General features: G+C 38.0%; 1 protein-coding gene across 6 annotated transcripts in view; it reads left to right on the forward strand.

Moving 5' to 3' along the window:
• The window catches only part of PARD3B (par-3 family cell polarity regulator beta), a 980,330-nt gene that overhangs the window by 555,275 nt on the left and 402,192 nt on the right, over positions 1-22,863 (forward strand). For all 6 annotated transcript variants that reach the window (XM_045806556.2, XM_045806555.2, XM_045806554.2 and 3 more), the window contains one exon: positions 14,927-15,112. In XM_045806556.2, the coding sequence (XP_045662512.2) occupies positions 14,927-15,112 (186 nt within the window). The remainder of the gene's footprint in view (positions 1-14,926; positions 15,113-22,863) is intronic.

Below are 22,863 nucleotides of genomic sequence, written 5' to 3' on the forward strand. Positions count from 1 at the left end.
GCTGCCCAAGTTAGTAAAACAACCAACCAAACACTGTCGAAGCAACTTTTGGTTTATTTGCTTTTCAGTTTTATTTAGAGTACGTGAAGTCACTCAGTAAGTGAATTTAAACTTCTCACCCAATTGTTTAGGAGTTGAGAGAGACACGATCTTTGTTTTAAATGTGAAAAACTGCTTTTTTTAGGGTTATTTTGAACAGAGTAGTTGCCAAATAGCACCAGCTGTCATAATAAAGTAGAAGTGAATGACAGATTTACTCCACCCCATATCAAAACTCAAGAGCGGATATGGTGATCAGATGAGCCAAAATAAATGTGAGTTCTTAGAAACATTTGTGAGCTATTTTCTTGCCCAGCTCAGCCCTTCATAGGCATCCGTGTGCCAACACGTCATGATTAACTTCACATTGTAGGAAATGAGGAAGGGGAGTTTGCTTCTGTACGTATCCCAAATCTACCACCTAATATTCCAAAATCTAATTCCACTTGATTATGGTGGTCATGGTGATAGTGGTCTTAAGTATGGGAACTTAATTAGCAGTTTTTAAAATATTGTTTTTAATATTGATGAGCTGTGGCCCATATTGAACTACAATGGGAGAATTAACGGATTCAACACTTGTCAGCAATGCTCTTTAAATAATGTTTACCGTGCCCTTGTTCTCAGACATGCATTGGGATAGGTGTTAGTGGTATAAATATAAATGGCATGACCCTTGTTGTCCTTGAGGTCTTTAAAGATTTATATAATAAGAAATAACCATAATATAACATGATTATTGTATATACAGTGCTAAGGAGACCCCGATGAAGGCCCAACCATAAAGAGCAGGTAACAATTGAGATGTGCTTTGTTGGGTAAATAGGAGTTTGCCCGTGGGTGTCAGAGTGGGAGGAGAGGAAAAAATGAGTTTTAGGTAGAGAGAAACCCATCCAAATAAGAGGAGGTCTTTGTGACATTTATTTAGTTAATTTTAGTTCCATCTAACAAACATGCTAGAAACTTTAGGCTAGCAATGTTAAAAATATGATTTCATAGATGCAAGACACAGCTGTCACTTTTCGTTAGCTTTTGGCCTTTTAATGCCATTATTTCAGAAAGGGCATTGTGGCAGAGAAATATCAACAAAATAACTTATGAAGTCATCCTAGTACAATTATTTTTTTTATATGTATGCATCGTACCAGGTGTTAAACTGGGCTCAAAGTTGAATTAAACATAATTCCTTTCTTTGATGAGATCACAGTGATAGAATGGAGTTAAGACAGACAGGCCAGGAAATAATTGTAGAATAGAAAAAGTGATGAGAATCATAAGAATGGGAAAAAGAAAGTAAAATGGAGTTCAGAGGAGGACAAATTGTTTTCTCACCGATAAAATCAGGGAAGGAACAGGTGGCTTATATGTGGAGACACAAAATCAGGGTGTTTGCAGATATTAAGTGAAGAGTCCTTTATTCCATTACACGTTCACTGTAAAATTTCTTTTGAGGTGAAAGTAATTTCTATATTTTATATATACACGCTTACATGTAAAATAAAGTGCTTTTTTTCCCTTATGCTTGACTTCATTATCATAAAAATTGTAGGTCTGTACTGTCAGGAAAATGCTTGACTAAAAAGATTCATTCACTCACTATACTTAGATGAGTCTTCCTTTTTCATGTATCAGCAAATAAAAATGGAGCTGTGATGGATTAATTAAAAAAAAAATTCCTTAGGCATGAACTAAAGTGAGATAGTCCTTGTTTAGTCTTTGATGCATACTTGACTTTGTTGGAAAAATGAAGATCCATTAATTCAGGGAAGAAAGAAGTCTTGCTCAACCTACATCTAGGGAAATACTGATTGGAAGTGTGCTGAACTTTTAAACTTCTTGTAATTACACACTGATTTTACAGGAATTAAGGCCATAGAAATTGCTCCCTTACCCTTGTCCCGCTTTCACATATATATAAAAACAGCAAGGGAGAGGATCATTTGGAAGATGAACACCAAAGAAGAATAATGTAAAGTGAAAGGCAATATTCAGTAGCCTAAGCCATTTATTTAAGACTCTGGAGCCACCTGAACAGTCAGTCCCTTTTAAGAACCTGGCAGGAACAATGCAGGGATGCGGGGGCAGGAATCGTCCCAGATCTAGGCTACCTACTTCCTCTACCTTGAGAAAATCACACACGGAAGTGACTCTGAAGTGCAGACAGCAGGATGGTGACTTAGTCCATTTGGGCTGCTGTAACAATACCACAGGTTGGGTGGCTTATAATCAAGGGAAACTTATTTCTCACAGGTCTAGAGGCTGAAAGCCCAAGATCATGGTGCCAGCATGATTAGGCAAGGGCTGTCTTCTGGACTTCTCGTTGTATCCTTATATGATGAAAATGTCTAGGGAGCTCCTTATAAAGGTATTAATCCCGTTCATAAGGGTTCCACCCCCATGACATAAATGCCTCCCAAAGGCCCCACCTCTAAATACCATCACCTGGGGTTTAAGATTTCAACATATGAATTTGGGGGGACACCAACATTCAGATGATAACAGATGAATGAATATATGTGTCAATAGAAAATGTGATACCAAAAGAAAGGAAAGATATGATTAAAAGAAATAAAAACCCTATGATATATTATTAACCCTTGGTATCTCCCATATATAAATATACATATATATATGAAATATAGAGAGAGATACAGATATATCACTCAGTTGGGGGATGGGATTATTGGTCTCAATTCACTTCCAAATAGTAGCATTATATATTCATCTTCTTGTCCTAGTCTCATTATGTGTATGTGGATAGTTCTTTTCCAACCGTAGCCTGTGGACTTGACCATGTGAATTCATTTGGCCAGTTAGATGTTACTGGATGTTTTGTGAACAGAGGCTTTAGAGATACTTTCACATTTGCATTCCTGTCTTTCAGCATGTGAGAAACATGTTTCAGATATCCAGTGGTCTAAGGAAGATGCTAGACACATGGAGCAGACATGTACATGCCCCACACTTGAATGCAAACCTACTTGAATCCAGCCTAGGTCATGCAAACCCCAGTCAACCTGCAGATATGTGAACGAGAAATAGATGCCTCGTTGTTCATATCCCAATTTGGGCATGGTTTGTTATGTAACATTTTTGTGACAGCAACTGACTGATACACTTTTCCCCATTAATTAACTCTGGGTAGATTTCCTTTCTCCCCATTTTGCTTGTCATAGTGGGGATAAGGAAGATATATCCACATTTTAATTTTGATGGATTTTCCATACTCTACAGAACATAAATGACTTCTTATTTTAAAGTCAGTTTTATCTGAAAATTAATTTTAATAGAGTAATTGATTTAATTAAGATAAAATGCAAATGATATGTCTTCATTACATATATAAAGGGCATATTATATATATATGGTAAGAACATTCTCCTTACAATAGTCAACATGTGCTGTGAGTTTAAAATGGTTGCTACCCACTGAGATTTCTCAATCGCTATTTGGAATTTAGGATTATTTATCATTGATAGTGTTCTAAAGGGGATTGGTTTCCAGCCGGAGTCTCATTAGGTGCAACTCAAACATCAGATGAAGGATGGGTTAAAACGGCTATATTTTCGTCATTTCTTTTTTTTAAAGCCTTCACCAAGAAACAAATTACCCCATCCTCCAGCCCCCACAAAAACAGCACTTTCTTGAGGCAGTGGTAGTACTGTTACTACACTGTAGCATAATTTAATAAACACGACTCTGCCTTTCAGAGTTCCGTGCCTCAAAGCAAAAGAACGTTTATTGGATCTTCTAAAGAAAATGAAGGTATTGGAGACAAAATCTCTGCCTTTAGAATTCTTGAGTTGGGAAAAAAGCTGTATTATCTTTACTAGAAGAGTTGTTGTGCCCTAAAAATGAGGCACATACTCAGAATGGTGGGTGTTAGAACATTTTTATACTTTTACTGTAGTGGCTAAATACCTTATTCCGTGACTTCCCAAGATCCCAGTGCAAAGAACTATAATCCATTGTCTTTAAACTATCTGCAGAAATCTCCCAATCCAAATCCCAATCCCAATCCAAAACTAAAAACTAAAACTAAAAATAAATTAATTTCTCATAAGGAAACTAAATGTCATTTTTCCCCCCTTTACGGAGTAAGGGCTCCAAAATGTACTTGCTGTCCTATGTCTTTGGAAGCCTGGTCTGAGTCTGTACTTTCCTTCTGTGACACTCTGTTGTTGATGATGCGAATTGTGAAACATAGCATGTACACAGAAGTGTGGCGCAGAAGTAACGGAACTGGAAAGCTTAACCACGAGGCTGTGTAGTATCTCTAGGGCATTGTTCATGACCTACAAGATTGCTTCTCCCTTGAGCCTTCCCTGTCTCTGCTCCATTCCTTTCGACCTTGACCTTTTCTGGGTTCTCTAAAGCAACATGTCTTTAAGTGAAGGGAAGTATACTTTTCCTCTAATATGCTTCATGCAGAGGTGTGTTCCATGATCAAATGAATTAGGGAATAGGTATTAACCTTTTTTTTTTTTTTAAAGCAGTGAGAAGTCCTAAAATAAACCTTTTCCCCAGAATTTTTCATAAGAGAAACTATCGGGGTATTTGCCCTCACATGCAATGACTGTGACCCTGTGTACTAGACCTTACAAGGGTCCAAGTCTTAGAAGGAACCAAATTGGCTGGCATAATTGGTTTCTAAAACGCTCTCTAATTGGGCATGGCCTTGGGCCAGACCTCCTCAGCAAGCATTAGCTGCCTATGGACTGACGGTTGTGGGGTCAGAGGGCACCTCCAATTCAGTGAGTTGCTGCCCCTTCCTGAGCAGTGGACAGGCTGTGGGTAGAACAGACACAATGATTGGTGCGCTGACTTCCATGAAGTTCTCCGTATTTTTTATTTATGTTTAGCTTTTGTCCTGGAGAGTTGAGTTGTCTTTTAAAGCCATTAAATGCAGGTAGCGTGGCAGACAGAATATTTGTGATGGCAAAGATACTGGAAGTATTTCACCTAGGACTCCAGCTTTTCAAATAGGTCTACTCCTCTAAGAATCAGGTGCTCTAAGCTTCCTTTTTAGAGTATTAAATTATTACAATCATACTATTTGTTCTTAAATCTTATATAAAAGCATGTATTCTTGTATTTTAAACACTAAATTATTGTCTGTAAAAGGTTTAAGACATTTTAATCAGGTTTCTGTAGTTCACTTTCAATGGGAAGGAATAAACACAAAACAAAAAAGACCTGTTGCTTCCCCATATAAACAAAGCAGGTGCTAGCTTTGTGAAGAATCCATGCTGTCTGAATTAAAATATTCATTAATACTACTTTTCATGACAGATATATTCATTTCTTCCATGTTTATCGGAAAAAGGAAAAAACAGTGTTTTTTTGCCAGTGTTGCTGAACTGTGGAATTTGCTGATCTTTCAAGTATATATACTGTAAGTAGGAGGGGAAAAAGGATAGCTGTAGGCATCTTAACTTTGACTTACTTTACTTCTGTTAGTTTTAATCTCTTAGTATCACATTAAGGCCTTTTTATATCGAGGAGACAATGAAGAATGACCATTTTTTTGACATTTGTTTCCTGGAATTAGATTAATCTCTGACTTAAAGAAATTGTCTTTTGGTAAGTGCAGTCAGAAATCAGCTCCTGTGTTCAGTAGGTTCTTTCCTCACCCTTTCCAGAGAATGGATATTAAAAAACATGAAAAAGGTCTCAATTACAGACATTTTGTAGGATTTTCTTCATTCGGGTCTTTGGTTATTAAGTATTTAGAAGTGGATGAATATTTACTTAAGGAGATCACATCAGGGCATAAACTTAATATATCGATAATTGAGCTACCCGTAAGAAGCCTACATTTAAGAAGTTTCCCCCATTGATTGAGTTAATTATCAACAACCTACAGTATGATTCAGAAGATTTTTAAATTATCTGCAGCATGACCTCTGACTCTTCCTTGTGATTTGTCTATATTGCCCAGAGGATGAAAGACTTAAAAAGATAATCTGTCCACTTATAAATCACCAAGGATTCTGCTGATCTCATTTATATATTAGCAACAGTTGGGGGGAAAGTCCTTTACCTTTATTAAGATGACCATCCTTGCATCACCATTTACTTTGCATGTGTCTGCTCATCTCCTGCCGTCTTTTCTCTACTCTCTGCCAAGTACAATCTAAAATAGAATGCCTCCCAGCTGTTGGAAGGAGCCTCTGATCCCTACTCGAGCGTGATATTCACATTCTGAATTTTATGTAATCCAATTGACCAAAACCTTTTCATGCTTATAATAGCTACCCATACTTTTTCAGAAAATGTTAAAAATACAGAAAATTATGTATCTTACAGGTATCTTATCCTTTCATTGTTATGAAAATTTAGCAATAACAAAAGTTTTATCACCTCAAATTCCTTAGAATTTACTTAGGCAAAAGTTAACAGTGCTTAAGCCTATTATAAAATATCCTGGCAGAATTGCCAGGTATGGCTTTTACTTTACATACTGTATATATAAATATTCATTTTTGTCCCTTAAAGCCCTCTTATTTGAGTTTTAGTAATTGACAAAATGATTGCATGTGAATCATAACTCTTGCATAAAGTAAGCTGCTCACAACACAGACTAATTACACATTTGGGAGGAAGGTAAAGACATCAAGAGCTTGCTTGTGCTGAGCCAAGAGCACAGCATTTAATGAAACGAGGGCCATAAAAGGTTCAGCATGGATGCTTTCAGGTCTGACCTGGGCTTCTGAGAAATTGAACACTGGCCCTGCAGACTGGTGGATTCCCCTGGGCTTGGGAAGGCTGGGTTATTACCACTTGCGTGCGTGATTCAAGTATTGCTTTGCACCACAAGAACGTGTGTGACTCCAGAAGTGGCCCTACATAGAGTACTCTTCAGCAAATAATCTAGAGGCCTCGCAAGTCATCCATCTTCCGCCTCCCGTTCCTCTTCTCACACCAAGTAATTACTCTTGATATTTGCTTGATAAAAATGGTTAGTATATCTCACAAGGTCCAACTATGTAGATTCCTCTGTTTCTTCTTTCCTCTTCTTAAATTCTACTCTTCCTCTCCAGATAATACTGTGAATGAAACAGAAAGGCCCTCCTGTATTTTTCAGTAAACTTTTTGCCAGTTACATTCTATGTAGACTGGCCACTCCGTGTTACAGTGTTGAGTACATACAAGATGCTTGATAAAAATTTGTTGGATTATTACGGTTTGCAAAGAGTGACTCTTGTCACTTGGGCCAGAATGGACCAATCTTGTTTCTGTATTCCAGCTCTAACAGGTTATTCATTGTACTTAGGAATAGAGAGAGTATTACAGAGAACAAAGTGAGGGAATGGAAAAATAGGGAAAGACATAACTGGATGGGAAGGAGAAGTGAAAATATATTTAATTAAGGTGATAACAGAAACAGCTATAAGAACTTGAAGAAAGTTTGTATAAAAGAGATTAAGGGATTAGTTAAGGCTAGGGGTGGTTAGGATAAAACATTAAAATGACTATAAAAATTATAAAGGAAGGATAAGATAGTTAACATTTTACTCTCCATTTGGTTTTGCATTTCATTTATTTTTTATTTAATAAAAATTGTATATATAATTATATATGTATGTTTTCCTAATTAAAAATTATGTTCCGGTATTGGATTATGAAATTAATGTAGAGGATTGTGACCACATTAAACATTAAATAAGATCACATAGAAATCACTAAAATTCATTGCACTCTGGTTAAGTATTGTCTCACGAGACTTTTGTTTATAGGTGTATGAGTACACATATATGTTTTAGCTTGGATGGATAGGCAAACAGAAAGACGGCCGGTGTGTCTTTGGTACTGGATCACAGTGTTTCCCAGACTTGACGAAATGTACCACGAATATTGCTGTTTGTAGTATTCACTTAAGATTTGAGGTACACGCTACAATTTAAAACCACAAACAGTCCAGTGGTCCTCACAAATCGGTAGCGATGACCCCTCGTGATGCCGTCATTGAGGAGCTGATGCTGATGCTGAGCTACGTTATCGTCTCTCCTAGGAACTGAAAGTATTGTGTGAAAAGGGAAATTGGACTAGGTTACTTTTAAGGTTTCTTAAAACTGTGATACTTTGTGCTTTTTATAATTATTTTTCATATAAAAACTAATTTGTATAAACCTTTAAATTAATGAAATCTGGAATGGTAGGAATCAAATGTGATGGCAGCAATTTATTTATTTACGTATACATGTATACAATCCCACAGATACCTGTTTACAGATACATGTGTGTACATACGCACAAGCACATACTGTTGGGCACACACACAAACATCTATATCTCTCTTTATATATTTATTCATTCAACAAATAGTTATCCAAATGCCTATTTTTTAGTCTGGCACTGTTTTAAGCACTGGCAATAAATTGGTGGAAAAAGAATCAGAATAATATAAAAGTTCCCACATTCAAGAGACCCTATTAAAAACAAATGAGCAGGAACACCTGGGTGGCAAGGTCAGTTAAGCATCCACCTCTTGGTTTTGGCTCTGGTGGTGGTCTTGGGGTTGTGAGATTGAGCCCCGCATCAGGCCCCATGTTCAACATGGAGTCTACGTAAGACTCTCTCCTTCTTCTGCCCTCCAAGCTCTCTCTCTCTAATAAATAAATAAATCTTAAAAAAAATAAATAAACATGTATACAATATGTGATAAGTACTGTGGAAGAAAAGCAGGGTATTAGACATGGATAGGGTGGTATTGAGAGGGCATTTAAGCAATTTGAAACTAAAAGGTCAGGGACGACCTCACTAATAAATTGGTATTTGAACAGAGAATTAAAGGTAGTAAGGGAAGGAGGTCTGCAGAAATCTAGGAGAGGAGCATTCAAAGCAGAGAGAAGAGGTTATGCAAAGGTCTTGGGGCAGAAGCATGAAAGATGAAGGATGTACTGAAAAAAAGAAGAAAGGCAATGCAGCAAGCGTAAGATAAGTAGTCGGAGAGGTGAGCAGAGAGAAGAGTCGGGGCACTCAGCTTAGAATTTGTAGGGCATTGGCATTTTCTCTGAAGAGGTGGGAAGTCACTAGAAGGTTTTGAGGATTTGTTTTAATGGGAACACTCTGGCTGCTGTGTTAAGAAATATCCTGAAGAGGAGAAAAGTGGACGCAGGGAGGCAAAAAGGAGACACTAGTACAGAGAGTGTTGGGTGAGAAGCAGTGGTAGCCTAGCAGTTAGGGTGACAGAATTTTGGGCGTGTTTTTAAAGTAGAGCTGATAGGAGTTGCTGACGGGTTGGATATAGAGTGTGAGATAAGAAGGAAATCAGCAATGACATTGAGGTCTCTTGCTTGAATGTCTGAAAGAATATAGTTCCATTTACTTGTTCAGGAGGAACAGGTTTAAGGGATGATCTATTTAGGCATGATTCCAAGGTAGAAATCCTAATAAAGTTGTTCAGTAGAGAATTGGTTATGTGAGTGTAGTTTAGGGGAGAGAGGTGGAGATAGGAATTTATGACTCACGAGTGTGTAAATGATATTTAAAACCATGAAATTAGGTGAGGTAGCTTCAAAAATAAGGATGGGAAAGAAGAGAAGAGATCAGGTGAGTGATTCCGAGGACACTAATATTTAAAGATTGGTGAAAGGGGAAGAATCAGCAAAGGGAATTGCAAAGGAGTAGACCATGAAGTGGGAGACGAACTGTAAGAGAATGATGTCCTGGGACCAAGAAAAGAAATATTTCAGAAAGTAAGGCTTCATCAATTTGGTCTAATGCTCCTGTAGATCAGGAAAGATAAAAGATGACAATTGACCATTGGATTTAGTAACATGGAAGTCACTGGCAACTCTAAGAGGGATATGTACTACACTCATGCGTATATATATAAACACACATGCGTATATATATGTAGAGAGAGAATACATATACACATTATATATTATGTAGTTTTAAAGAATGCATATAGTAACACTATAGGGTAATACATATTGCGTATGGTATAGGTAGTGTTAGAAAATGCATATGTGTAAACACGTGTGTGTGTCATAGAGATGTGTTTACATCTTTCTAGTTGGCAGTGCAATAATACAGCAAATGGTTCTTATACCTTCATAAATTCCATTCAAAAACATTTATCATTTTATAATGATGGATAAATGTTTAGAAAACGCAGAAAAATTATAAAGAAGGAAAATGTAGTCCATATTGCAGTGCCGGTAGATAACCACATTTTTTTTTTCTGTGCAGACATATACACATATGCAAATAGCTGGGGCAGGGTTGTGAGGCAGGTAGGTAATGCGTAGATGGGTAGGTGTCTAGTATGTATATAGTGTATATGTTATATAATTGAAATGTACTGTACACATACACTATTATGCTTAATGTTATGTTCCACTTGAGTAGAAATTGTTATGTTAATACTATTTTATAGAAGTCTATGATTCTTAATAAAATAAAAAATACAAATCAGCATATATAGAAGCATAACTAACCTAGCAAATGCTACTTGATAGGCTACATTTTTCTTCTTGGCTTCATTAATAAAAGTCAGCATTTTGTATATGTACCAATAAATTCAATATTTATCGCTTTTCTTACTCTGTTAATCCCCCAAAGACCGTATTTCTGCCCCTAGAAAATTAGCTGCCATGTAACCAGAGACATATAACCAGAGACATAACTAAGTGCAGAATTCCGTGCCCAACTAAGTGGTCAGTCACGAACTTGTGAGCCTGAGACTTAGTCTCCTTTCTGGGACTTGGGAACATTTCAGCAGGCAACATTGCAGTCCCAAATACTTCTCTGGACCCTACTTGCCTTAAACTTGACTGTACTTGGCAGTTGCCTTAAACTTGACTTTACTTGGCAGTTAAATTTGACTGTACAGGGCAGTGGTTTTCAACTGAAGTGATTTTGAGCCCAGTGATTTTGAGACATTTGGCAGTGTCTGAAGGCATTTGGGGTTATCATAACTGGGGAAGGAGGTAGTATCGGCATCTAGTAGGTAGTAGCCAAGGATTCTGCTGACTGTCCTTTAATGCGTAGGACAGCCCTCCACAACAAAGAATTATCAGGCCCCAAATATCAGTAGTGCTGAGATTGAGAAAGCTTTAGTTGTGGACCCTGAAAGGCTGGCCCTGGGTGGGTACCAAGGCATTAGGCCAAGACATATGCACTGCGGGCATGTGGGCATCCATCCTGGGCCTGCCTCAAGCAATCTCATGGACTTTGTATCTAGAGACATGGCCTCTAGTGGAAAATAAGAAATAATGAAAAGAAAAAGAATGAAATTCACAAGATTTCCTTTCTTATGCCAGTCTTGTATCTTGGATTTTTTTCCCCTCTGGATAATTGTGAGTGTAAACAGCAAGGGGTATTCCCAACACAGGGTAGAAAGAGCTCTTGTCTGAAAGACAGGAAGCAAGGGAGGATCTAAAGTGTGGATATGTCATTGCCTTTGGGATCATCCCATCACTAAGGTCCTGCATTTGGGGCATTTGTGAGGCCTTAATACCTCTTCTCCAAAATGTTGTCTGGCAAGAGTTGAGTTTAATTTTTAGAGTTCTTTGTTGAACCAAGATTACTGAAGGAAGGCATTCCGTGTATTGATTTTTTTGTACATTAGGTAAAGGGACATTGACATAGAAATAAATGACATTTATTTCTAATAGAGGAAATGGCTATGTTAACTACTATAATGTCTTCCTTCACCATTGGGTGAATAGCAATAATAATTTGCTATTATTAGAATCCACTAATTATGGCTTGAGCCTGACAAAGATATAAAACGAAACTATAGTTGAGTAGAGAATGTGAAATTGCATGGTGTCTACTGTGGTTGTGGGAATCAGTCTTGGAATTTCTTGTGACTAGGCCAAGTCGTAGTGGTTCACAGAGGTTGAGACATAGCATAGCAGTTAAGAGTCTGACACAGGAACCACGCTGCCTGCACCTCACAAAGCTCCAACACTGTCAAATCTTATGGACTGTAAGCATGATACTTACCTGCTGTGCATTTCAGTCTCCTTATCTGTAAAATGGGCATGATAATATTCCTCATAGACTTGTTATGAAGAGTAAGTATGTTAATATGCATAAAGCACTTAGAACCATTGTTAGGCACTAGAATTGTTTTTGTTGTTCTATTTCTGGCTGTCAGGTATCAGGGACTTAAAAGGGGAACCCTCTTGCACTGTTGGGGGGAATACAAACTGGTACAGCCACTTTGGAGAACAGTGTGGAGGTTCCTCAGAAAGTTAAAAATAGAACTACGCTATGACCCAGCAATTGTACTACTAGGTATTTACCCAAAGAATTCAAAAATACTAATTCAAAGGGATACGTGCACCCTGATGTTTATAGCAGCTTTATCTACAATAGCAAATTATGGAAATGGCCCAAGTGTCCATTGACTGATGAATGGATAAAGAAGATACAGTATATGTGTGCAATGGAATATTGCTCAGCCACAAAAAAGAATGAAATCTTGCCATTTGCAATGACATGAATGGAGCTAGAGAGTATTATGCTAAGTGAAATAAGTCAGAGAAAGACAAATACCATATGATTTTACTCATATGTGGAATTTAAGAAAACAAATGAGCAAAGGGAAAAAGAGAGAGGGGGACAAGCCAAGAAACATACTCTTAACTATAGAGAACAAACTGATGGTTACCAGAGGAGAGGTCAGTGTGGGGATAGGTTACATAGGTGATGGGGATTAAGGAGGGCACTTGTGATGACCACAGGGTGATGTATGGAAGTGTTGAATCACTATATCATACACCTGAAACTAATATAACGCTGTATGTTAACTAACTGGAATTAAAGTAAAAAACTTAAAAAAGTAAAATAACACAAACACACATGAAAAGATAGCCATAATATCACTTGGTTTCTATTTCATTTTTACCACATATGTAATAATGGTGTCAGTACAAATAGTGATTATCAATCTTAATTAAAACAGTTACCAAAGAAATCAGATTTGATTACAGAATGAAGTGGTTCGAAAATATTACTCAAGCGAAACTTGTCCTTGTGTCATTTTGTCTCTAGTAGATAAAAAGCCAGAGAAGCTTCTAGTCTTTCTCTAAAATGGTGTTCACAAACTTCTAGGAAGAACAGCTGTTCTTTAATTTGTACTTTAATTCAGTGGAACTTTATTAGACTAAAATGAACCAAACCCCAGAGAGACCTGGAAACGTAAATGATTATCAAATGTTAAGAATTCTAAATAGGACATTCTGGAAGACAAAGATGAAGGCTAACAATTTACATTTCATATTTAACTATGGCATTCCCATGGGGGGGGGGACAGCTAGTTTGAATCAAATAATGGGGTGTTTCTTAGATAATAATATAATGAGTTAAGAGAACTAACTAGTAATGGGTTTATTAAATCAAGCAATAAAGTTTCATTTCTTTGAAGCCACCTATTGTCCAAGTTTTTATAGCTAACTTCATGTACAATGAAATTAAATGAAGCAACTGTTTCTTTAAAGGTAGACACGGGTTTCTCTATTTTGGTAGGAGTTGAAAATACTAGGTCAGTGGGTCTGGCAATGATCAGCCTCTTAATCCTGTTTTAATTATAGGTTCTTTGCTACCTCTGATTTTATAGTTGTTATTTGGTGACTGACATTCAGACATTCACAGTAATTTTTAAAATATGCAATTTTACAGAAGAGTCCCTCAAAGTGACCCTAAGATGAGAGTTTCTAGACATAATTACAGAGAGGAAGGAACTACCGACCTAGAATGAGTTGAAGGTTTCTAGGGCTATCTCATTTTCAAATTTTCTGGTTAAACACTGTGGCTGAGTTTCACATTTCTGCGAGCTTGAGAGATGCAGTAGGGGCACCTGCAAAGATTATCATGTGGACAGCACTTTTCTGTTGTCACTGCTGTATATTTGAAAACATCAGAGGCCAAAAACGATTAATCTTATGCTTCTTCCTGGAAACTTGAACCCTAAGTGTGCCTGCTGCCTCCATACTCTTACTCTATTTTTTTGAGAACAGCTGTGCTTTTGGCTAGGTGTGATTTGGCAAAAAGGACACAAATATTTGTCTTGCATTATTTTTTTTGTTTAGGTTCAAAAATCTGATTGCCAGTGAGTTATATTATCAAAGAAGCAAGCCTAAGGCATGAGCTGGGCAAAGTGAAGTTTAATTCAGTGATACTCATTATACGTCACATTTCCCAAGTTTAAGATAACATTTTTTTTCAGTGCTCCTATCCAATTGACATTCTTTTTTTTTTTTTTTTAAAGATTTTATTTATTTATTTGACAGAGATAGAGACAGCCAGCGAGAGAGGGAACACAAGCAGGGGGAGTGGGAGAGGAAGAAGCAGGCCCATAGTGGAGGAGCCTGACGTGGGGCTTGATCCTGTAACGCCGGGATCACGCCCTGAGCCGAAGGCAGACGCTTAACCGCTGTGCCACCCAGGCGCCCCCCAATTGACATTCTTGATCAAGAACATTGTTTCCATGGTTAATGTGCGTTTTCAAATATTTCCCCCCAATTTTACCATGTTTCTACGTTAAGCTCTGTTTCTTCATCTGTAAAATGAAGGCATTAAGATCACCTTATCTCTAAGGTCTTTTCTGGTACCTAAGATCCCCTAAGTAATATCCAGCCTCTTTAATTATTGAGACTATTCTGCTGAATTTCCAAATATTTACACGGTGTTTCAACTGGCATGACTCCACCTAGCGAAAAGATCCTTTCTGTTGACCATCAGCAAATATGACTCCAAGAACTCTTCTACCACCCATGGACACGGTGGTGACCCCTTGTAGAGAGAGAAGACCAGCCTGTTAGAGGTCCAATCAATGTGTCTGGCCAGTTGCTTCTGTGTTTGCCCATTTGAGTGTAAACACTAATCTGCTTTCTTCCCTTCCCTCTTTCCATGTGTACATCAACAGAAAGGAGAACCTGACTGCTATGCACTCTCGCTGGAAACAACTGAGCAACTCACCTTCGAGATCCCCCTGAATGATTCAGGTTCTGCTGGTCTTGGCGTGAGCTTGAAAGGGAACAAATCGCGAGAAACTGGAACAGACTTGGGAATTTTTATCAAATCCATCATCCATGGAGGTGCTGCTTTCAAGGTCAGTAGGACTGCTGTTTGAATGTCAGTGTGAAGGTGCTTGAGATGTGGCTGTTTGCTTGGCAACTGGATGGAGAGAGTGTCTAAGACATGAGACCACGAGGCTCTCCTGTAGACGCAACAAGTGTATGTGTGAACAGATCCGGGCGACACTTGTCTGTGTTCACACTCTGGGTGGTTAGTTTTATTTCCTAGGCATTGTTCTCTAAACCCATCATGATTAATACTCTTTCTCCCATTCCGTTTATTACTCTGTTAGGATTCCTCTGAATTTGTAACCTGACAAGGTTGAACCTAAAAATATACTCAGAAAAACAAAACTAAAAACAAGTCAACTTGAAGGCAGCAAATAAGGATATTGCTCTTGCAAGAATGAAAGCTCAGTGGAGCCTGAGAATGATTGTAGTGTAAATTAAAGGTTATTTATCACATTATATGCACTTGAAGATAGCCATGGTACCAGGAATGCATGTTTGCCTTTGAACTTGGAAAAGCTTACAGATTTCCAGAAAAAAAGGAAAGAATGTGATCCTGCCTTTTCACATTGGGGTGAGCAGTGTGATCATTACTATTAACATAGTGTAATGGTTAACTCGATTGCCTGGGTTCAAATCCAGCTTCATCGCCATGTGCTCCAGCTAGCATACCGTTGCTAGCCACGTGGGAAGAGGGGCGAGGAACGTGACCTACAGTGTTCCCCTTTCTTCATCTATGGAGGGTGAAGAATAGGTAATACCTAATTCAAGTGTCCTAAGGATTAAATTAACGCACACACCGGTTAAAACAGCAAGGTGATTAGAGATGGGAGAACATGTTTTTGCTTCTCGCCAGCTGTCCCACCACGCTCATCTCATGCCAGGCCATGAGGCTGCTTGAGTTTGAATCCTGCCTGGACCACTCTCACTTGTCCATGTGGACAAGTTACTTGGCTCCATGTGCCTCCGTTTCCTCATTTGTAAAATGAGTAAAATTAGTAGAGCCTACCTCCTGGTGCTCTTCGGAGAACTAAGAGAGCTGCTGTGTGCATGTTGTCTAGCACAGTGCGTAGGATAAACTTTCAGCCACTGTGAGCCTTTTAAAAATAATCTGACGTTATCACACATGACCCTCCCTAAACAAAAGCCAAGCAGGCCTAGGCAGAGTTTACAGGAGCATCTCCGGCCCTGGAATCCTGGCTTTGTTGAAGCACTTGTCTCTCCTCACTTATCATTCCACATTTATTTCAGACCTAGACACTGAGCTAATGCCTTTTTCCTCGGGAAATCAGAAATTCATTGTGGGTAGACAACTTTTTAATGTACTCTTTGGATCGGTTAATTTTTTTTTTTTTTTGCATAATAAATACTGACAAGATTTCAGTAACAAACATCAGTAAGCCTTTACGCCCCTCGCGGCTCTGCAGGACAGCTAACGGGGCTGCGATTCGGGCTGCTGTGTCTCTCACACCATACGTCTGCAGCTCTGAGTGTCCCCCATGTCCCTCACCTACCCCTGGCCCAGCAGGCTAGCTGGGGCATGTGCTGCTCCTGCTCCGGGGTGGCAGAGGGCCAGCAGCAAAGAGTGAGGGAAGCGTTTTAAATCCTGGGCTCCGATCCACTCACACACATACACACGCACGTGTACACGTGTGCCACTATCCAAACCAGTCATGTGGGTGAGTCCAAGGTCAAGGCCCAGAGAAATACAGTCCACCCCTGATGGGGCTGTGGGAAAGGTCCGAGTGCAGAGAAAGGTGAAGAATTGGGGCCAGTCGTTCAGTCTGTCAAACTCTCCCATCTGGCTCAGATACGCAGAACCAGGAGCAAAAGGAAAATAACAGTAATAGTAACAACAGCGATTAATCGTCATTGTGCTTAGCCCTTAATGTGTGCCGGGTGCGGTGATAAGTGCTTTAGCTGGATTCTCTAATTTTCTTCTTCATATTTACCCTGGATTGCTATCATGCCATTCCATCAGAGGGAAATTGCAGATTACAGGGCTCAGTGCCTCTCCCACGGTCACAGAGCCAGGAACTGCTTAAACTGAGATTTGAACCCGGGCAGTCTGACTTCAGATCCTGCGCTCCACTGCACGGAAGCCTCCTTCCTCTCATCTGTTCATATTCCTCGCGATCAGGGACTGTTACCCTGGAGTTGTCATAGGGTACCGTGCTTGTCACCCTTAGCCAAGCCATCTAAACATGTGCTGTGTTTAACGATGAGTCTTGGTCATGCTTGTGGATACCGGATTGATATTATTCTTCTTACACCTAATGACAGTTCTGTTTGCAGAATTTATTCCAAGTAAAATTGGAACTGAAATGATTTTTTGGAAATTAAAAGCAAACATCTTAGCTTCTTTACGGGCAATAACTTAAGCTCAAGCAGATATTAGAGAGCAGGTTTAATATGTATACCCATGTTTGCGTAAGTGAGCGTCTCCTTACCTAAGCAGTTTCTAACAGTCCTGCTTCTCGAAGACAGATTTCACTTTCCATTTATGTAAATTTCTTTCCTGACACTGGTCTGCTGAGTCAGACAATCACACCACTAAAAACCACTGGACAGCATATTTATAGCTGATCTTAAACAGTAAGAGGCATCAATCATGAATTTAGCCTTATTGTGAATGTTTAGTATCCATTTGTCTTGTTTACTTTTTGCAGTGTAAAGGGTAGAGGACTAAGCTTTGCTCACAAGAAATCTGATTAACCAGAAAAAGAAAGAGAGCAAAGATTTTTCTATTCTTCTTGTGCTGTTCCAATAATCCACTGTTACTCTTCAGAAAATTGCCACCTGTTCTGTGATTCAGGATTATGTCTTACAAAAATTGTTTTGAGACTTTGTTCCTGTCCCTGTTCAGAAGATACAAATGTAACAGACTGCAGTGTCCCCAGGGCAGAGAGGAGATAAGCATGGGGAACATCCACTTTAGCATCTGGCCTTAGGTTTTTACCTGAAATCAACAAAATAATCTTTCTGCCAGAGCACAATCTTTTTCTCCTGGCCCTTCGTACACTAATTGGTTCTCAAGGTGTTTTTTCCTTTAGGGAAGGTGGATTTTTGAAAACTAAACTACTTTGAAAAGTATGACCAAATTCTTCCTGTGGATTCTGTGTGCTCTATTCTCCTGGGGGCTTCCGTTGGTATAAACAAAGATAGGCTACTTCTTGCCAGATGCAAAACCCCCGAACCACTGTGCGACTGGGACTATAATTGAGGGCCTCTTTTTCCTTTCTTTTCTCTCTCTTTTATTTATTTTTATTTATTTTTTTAAAATTTACCTCTTGGGCTACTGCTTTCTATCATTTCCTCTCTTATTTGAGTTACTTCTAATGGAGATGTAAATCTCTGTTTGAAAATAAAAGCACCTGGCTCTTCCAGGATTCTCTCTTGGAAGTGAATTCGTCACTCGAGGGGCAAACTAAACAATATTTGTACTCTATTCAGTATTAACCAAATGCTTAATCTTCTTAATATTTAAATTCCAGTCTGCATATCAAGAAGTAAATCCCAGAAACACTTGCCTACTTGTGTCAGGACACAACATCTGTCATTTTAGACCCCTGCAGCCCACGGAGCTCTTTGCGAACCCTTCTGAAGCATCATCTGAGTTCTGCTTTTCAATGTACAAAGTGACCATTGACCTCAGTAGCCAAATATGACTGAGTATTGATGCTAATTTGCTTAAACAGCAACAGGCATTGCATATTTGTAGTTCCATTGTCATTTCTGTCATTCTTACTGGGCATTGGCCAATGAATACAGGGTAATTGCTTCCAGAACCCAAATATACTAGATAGAAGTCTATGGGTTTAACGTCTTACAAACCAAGACCTGAGTGGCATTATGAGATTCTTGAAGATGCTTGCCTAAAATTTCACTTTCGTTGGGATGCCTGGGTGGCTCAGTTGGTTGAATGTCTGCCTTCTGCTTGGGTCATGGTCCCACAGCCTTGGGATCCAGTCCCACGTTGGCAAGGAGCCTGCTTCTCCCTCTGCTTGCCTCCCTCCCTGCTTGTGTGCTTTCTCTCTCTCTCTCTCTCTGACAAATAAATGAATAAAATCTTTAAAATAAAATAAAATTTCAGTTTTGTGATTGGAATTTAAAGTGAATGTGGTGGTGTAGTTATTGTTAAATGAAGAGGAATGTTGTCTCTGTTGCAGTTAGAAAAAAAGTACCTTGAGAAAAATACGCTCCTTTCCCCAAATCCACATAAAAATTAGCTTTACCTTCCCTCCACACAAAGTCTTGATGATCAGCTTGAAGACCTTCAAGATTCTCATCTTCAGTGGCTAAACATTTTGAATTCTGAGATCAGTGGCTTTCTTTTGCTTTGCTTTTCATGAACTATCGTAACTGAATTTTTTAAGAAAAAATACATTTTTACATCTGTTGATTAGAGTAACTTAAACTGCTTATTTCTCTTAGTTTCTACCTTAAAAATAAATCACTTTTAGGAAAAATATGTAACTAAAATAGTGATTTTTTAAAAAATTGAGATAGAATATTAGTATGCTGTAGTAAGAATAAAAATCTCATGGAGTCTGTTATATTAATTCTGAGTGACATTTTTTATTTGAATATACAGACTTTGGGAATAGAATATGTCCTACTGAAACCTTGAAATAATAAGGTAAAAATTAAAATTTAAAGGCAATTTTTGCTAAAGGAAAAAAATGCCATGTATCAGATTATTTAAGGTCTCTTAAATAGAATGGATTTAAGAATACCTGTTATTCTCTAGAAAATTAATTAGCCAGGGTTGTGCTTAATAAATACTACTTGATGATGATGAAATTAAATGAAAGAAAAATGCCTGACATAGCTAATTGCAAATGCATGCACTCAGAATATGAAATAGACATAATTTAAGTAATTTGATTTTGGTGTGCTTAGGAAATTTGGAATACTCCCTCTGAGAGATGCAGAATTTTGTAATCTACACTATTTTGTATGAGATAAAAGAAAAAAAAAGTAATACAAGCAATCTCCCTATTTTAAAATGACAAAAATGTGAATTTTTAGAGTGACTATACACAGTTCTAGAATTCCTGGGAATAGAGTGCTTGATCCTGAATCTTCCTGTCTCTTCATAATCTGGAACAGTTAGCAGCAGTCAAGCTACTCACCAGGAGTGCAGCAGGAGTTCCAGAAGGAGTCATTTCCAACTCCATCTGTACTGGTATCTATAAATCATGTGGTGGATCCGTAGTTAATGAATTCAAAGGAAGTTAAAAGGGACAGCTTTTAAGGAACACTAATGTTAAATGATTTCTTCAACTACTCATTCTTCTTCAAAGTGATAAATGTTTTCTGCTGGTGGAAAACCGTAACAATTGTTACCAGCAGTCATGTCTTCCAGGTTTTTACCTCTGTCCAACGGACCCTAAACTGCAAGGATGTCAGTAGCTCCATTGCAGATCCTCAACTGTTAGAAGCCAAACTCCGACGTTTCATCCTGACCACAAAAATGTGATGCATTTTATGAGCACCTAAAAGCAGGAACCTTGCCTGGAAAAATTCATAATCATTGTATATCCAATAAGAATTTTACCTTAAAAATGAGATTATTAAGCACGAGAAAAATATCATCAATTGTTACACTAATTATTTAGCCCAATTTCCTTTTATTAAAAAAAAAAAACAGTGTTGGCATATGTTAATTCAGATAGTCAGGCTCATCATTTAATGGGTTCTCTCCAGTAGCAACTATATTATGAAGAGGTCCTATAACATTACTTTTAAAATCTCACAGTATCAGCATTACTCATTGCTTTTCTTGCTGATCCTTATCACTTACATGCTTTTATTTCATGCATGGAAATTCAAATAAAAATTCCATACCATGCCAGATAAAATTTTGGAAACCTACATCATCTTGAAGTGTATTTTGGACTCCATGATTATCTGCATGGGCTGAAAGAAATTGTAAGAATTGGTAGTCCTAGTCAAAAAGGAAATTATAATCTACAAAAGTTGATATACCATGATGATGATACTTTGACTCTGATAATGTACCTATCACCTGTTAAGCTCTAGTCACCTTCATTATGGGTATTTATAGAATAGATATATATTCTACATATATATCTAGAGAGAGAGAGAGAGAGAATTTATATGTATTTTTATATAAGTACATATATTTATATCATATATATTTATATATTCATACATATAACTGTATTTGTAACATGATCCAAGTTTTGTCCTTGGCACATTGCTTTGGACCCATTCTTCCAGTGACAAAACTTTAAGCAATTTTAGCACAAACAGGAGTATAGTTCTTTTTTTGTTAATTAAATAAGATGATTTTCAGTCAGTTGAAAAGGCCTCGGATTCTAGTCTGGTTAGGCACTCATGGCAGAATCTTCTTAACTCGTATAAAACACATATGCCTTAATAAGCTTTTTATTATCCAGTTTTGTAGGCCAAAGTAAACCAAAAACAGAAAATCAGGAAGGAGATAAGAATATATGGCGAGGGAGCTGAACTGACAGGAAGCAGAAGTGTCAGATAAGCACAAAATGCTATTACTGCACAGTAGGCCAGGGAATACTTGTGATAACTCTGTAAGTCAGTGCTTCTCAAACTTCTTTTGCTGAGGAAATTATAAGACTCGGTAATGACTGTAGTAGAGTCTACGAATTGGGATATATTTATGCCCCGCATTTTTCCAGAGGGAGTTTAAAATGAAACAATTATAATACATTTTGAAAGTATTAGAATGGTTTTGATTATATATATTCTGACACTCTAAGTAGTATTCTTCTGTTATCTTTGGCAAAAACAGTTTCAAATACCACAAATACAGAGTAAATGGTATGTTGCTGAGACTTCACCAGTTTGCTACATAATAATGAGTGAAGCTTTTAAAGCAACACTGAATGAAATGAATAAATTTAAATGTTACAGTCACTGAGGAAGTGACTGTTGGGCCGGTACACAGGAAGTAACCAGGCTTCACTTTTAGAAGTCTCACGGTTCTAAGCACATGTGCTGGCATGTTCAGGACAGCCTGGGCTCAGGAATCTCTCACACGTACCGTTTGTACATGAACCTTTTGTTCATCGTGGATGAAACCTACACCAGGTCCAGAGCACCTGAACGCAAGATTTTTCAAGTGACTCGACTTAGCGTGCACTTCTCGACCGTCTCTAGTGGGTTCTGCAATGTAGAGTAGACTGAAGATAAGAGACTTAAAACAGCTTCTCCCATCATCTAGGAAGCTGGTGGCATAACAGGATAAAAATATAAACAACTCTCATGTGATAAAGGTATGGTAGATGAGTATTATTAAAATATCGTAGGTGTTGAGATGATGGAGCAATTAATTCTACGTATGGAGTCATCTATGAATGGAAGGCGGTTGTGGAGCCTTGTTTTGAAGGATAGCTAGATACTCAGTGGGTGAGCAGGAACGCAAAGGACATTTTGGACAGAAGGAGAAATACGGGCCATGTCATCATGGTACTTACCCCAGAATGCAATTTCTTGTCCCTGGAAAATAGAGCTCTTACTTGGGAAGAATTGGCCCTGTTCATATTGGTTGAAATTGTGTTAGGACAGATGATGTAAAACATTGATTAATGTAGGTAGGTACTCTTCAAGACAAGACCTTACATGCTTCTAGTCTCACCAGCTTTCTTTATTCCCCTTCTTTGTTTTAAAACCCGTACTTTAAAATCTTGATTTATTCTTTTTCTTTCATTACTATTGTTTTTAAACAAAGTCAGTGATTTCAATCTGGAATGCAAAGTTCTTTTGTAGGTTG

The sequence above is a fragment of the Ursus americanus genome, chromosome 1 (assembly GCF_024610735.1).
Source record: "Ursus americanus isolate L20-20 chromosome 1, mUrsAme1.1.p, whole genome shotgun sequence".
NCBI classification, from domain to species: Eukaryota; Metazoa; Chordata; class Mammalia; order Carnivora; family Ursidae; genus Ursus; species Ursus americanus.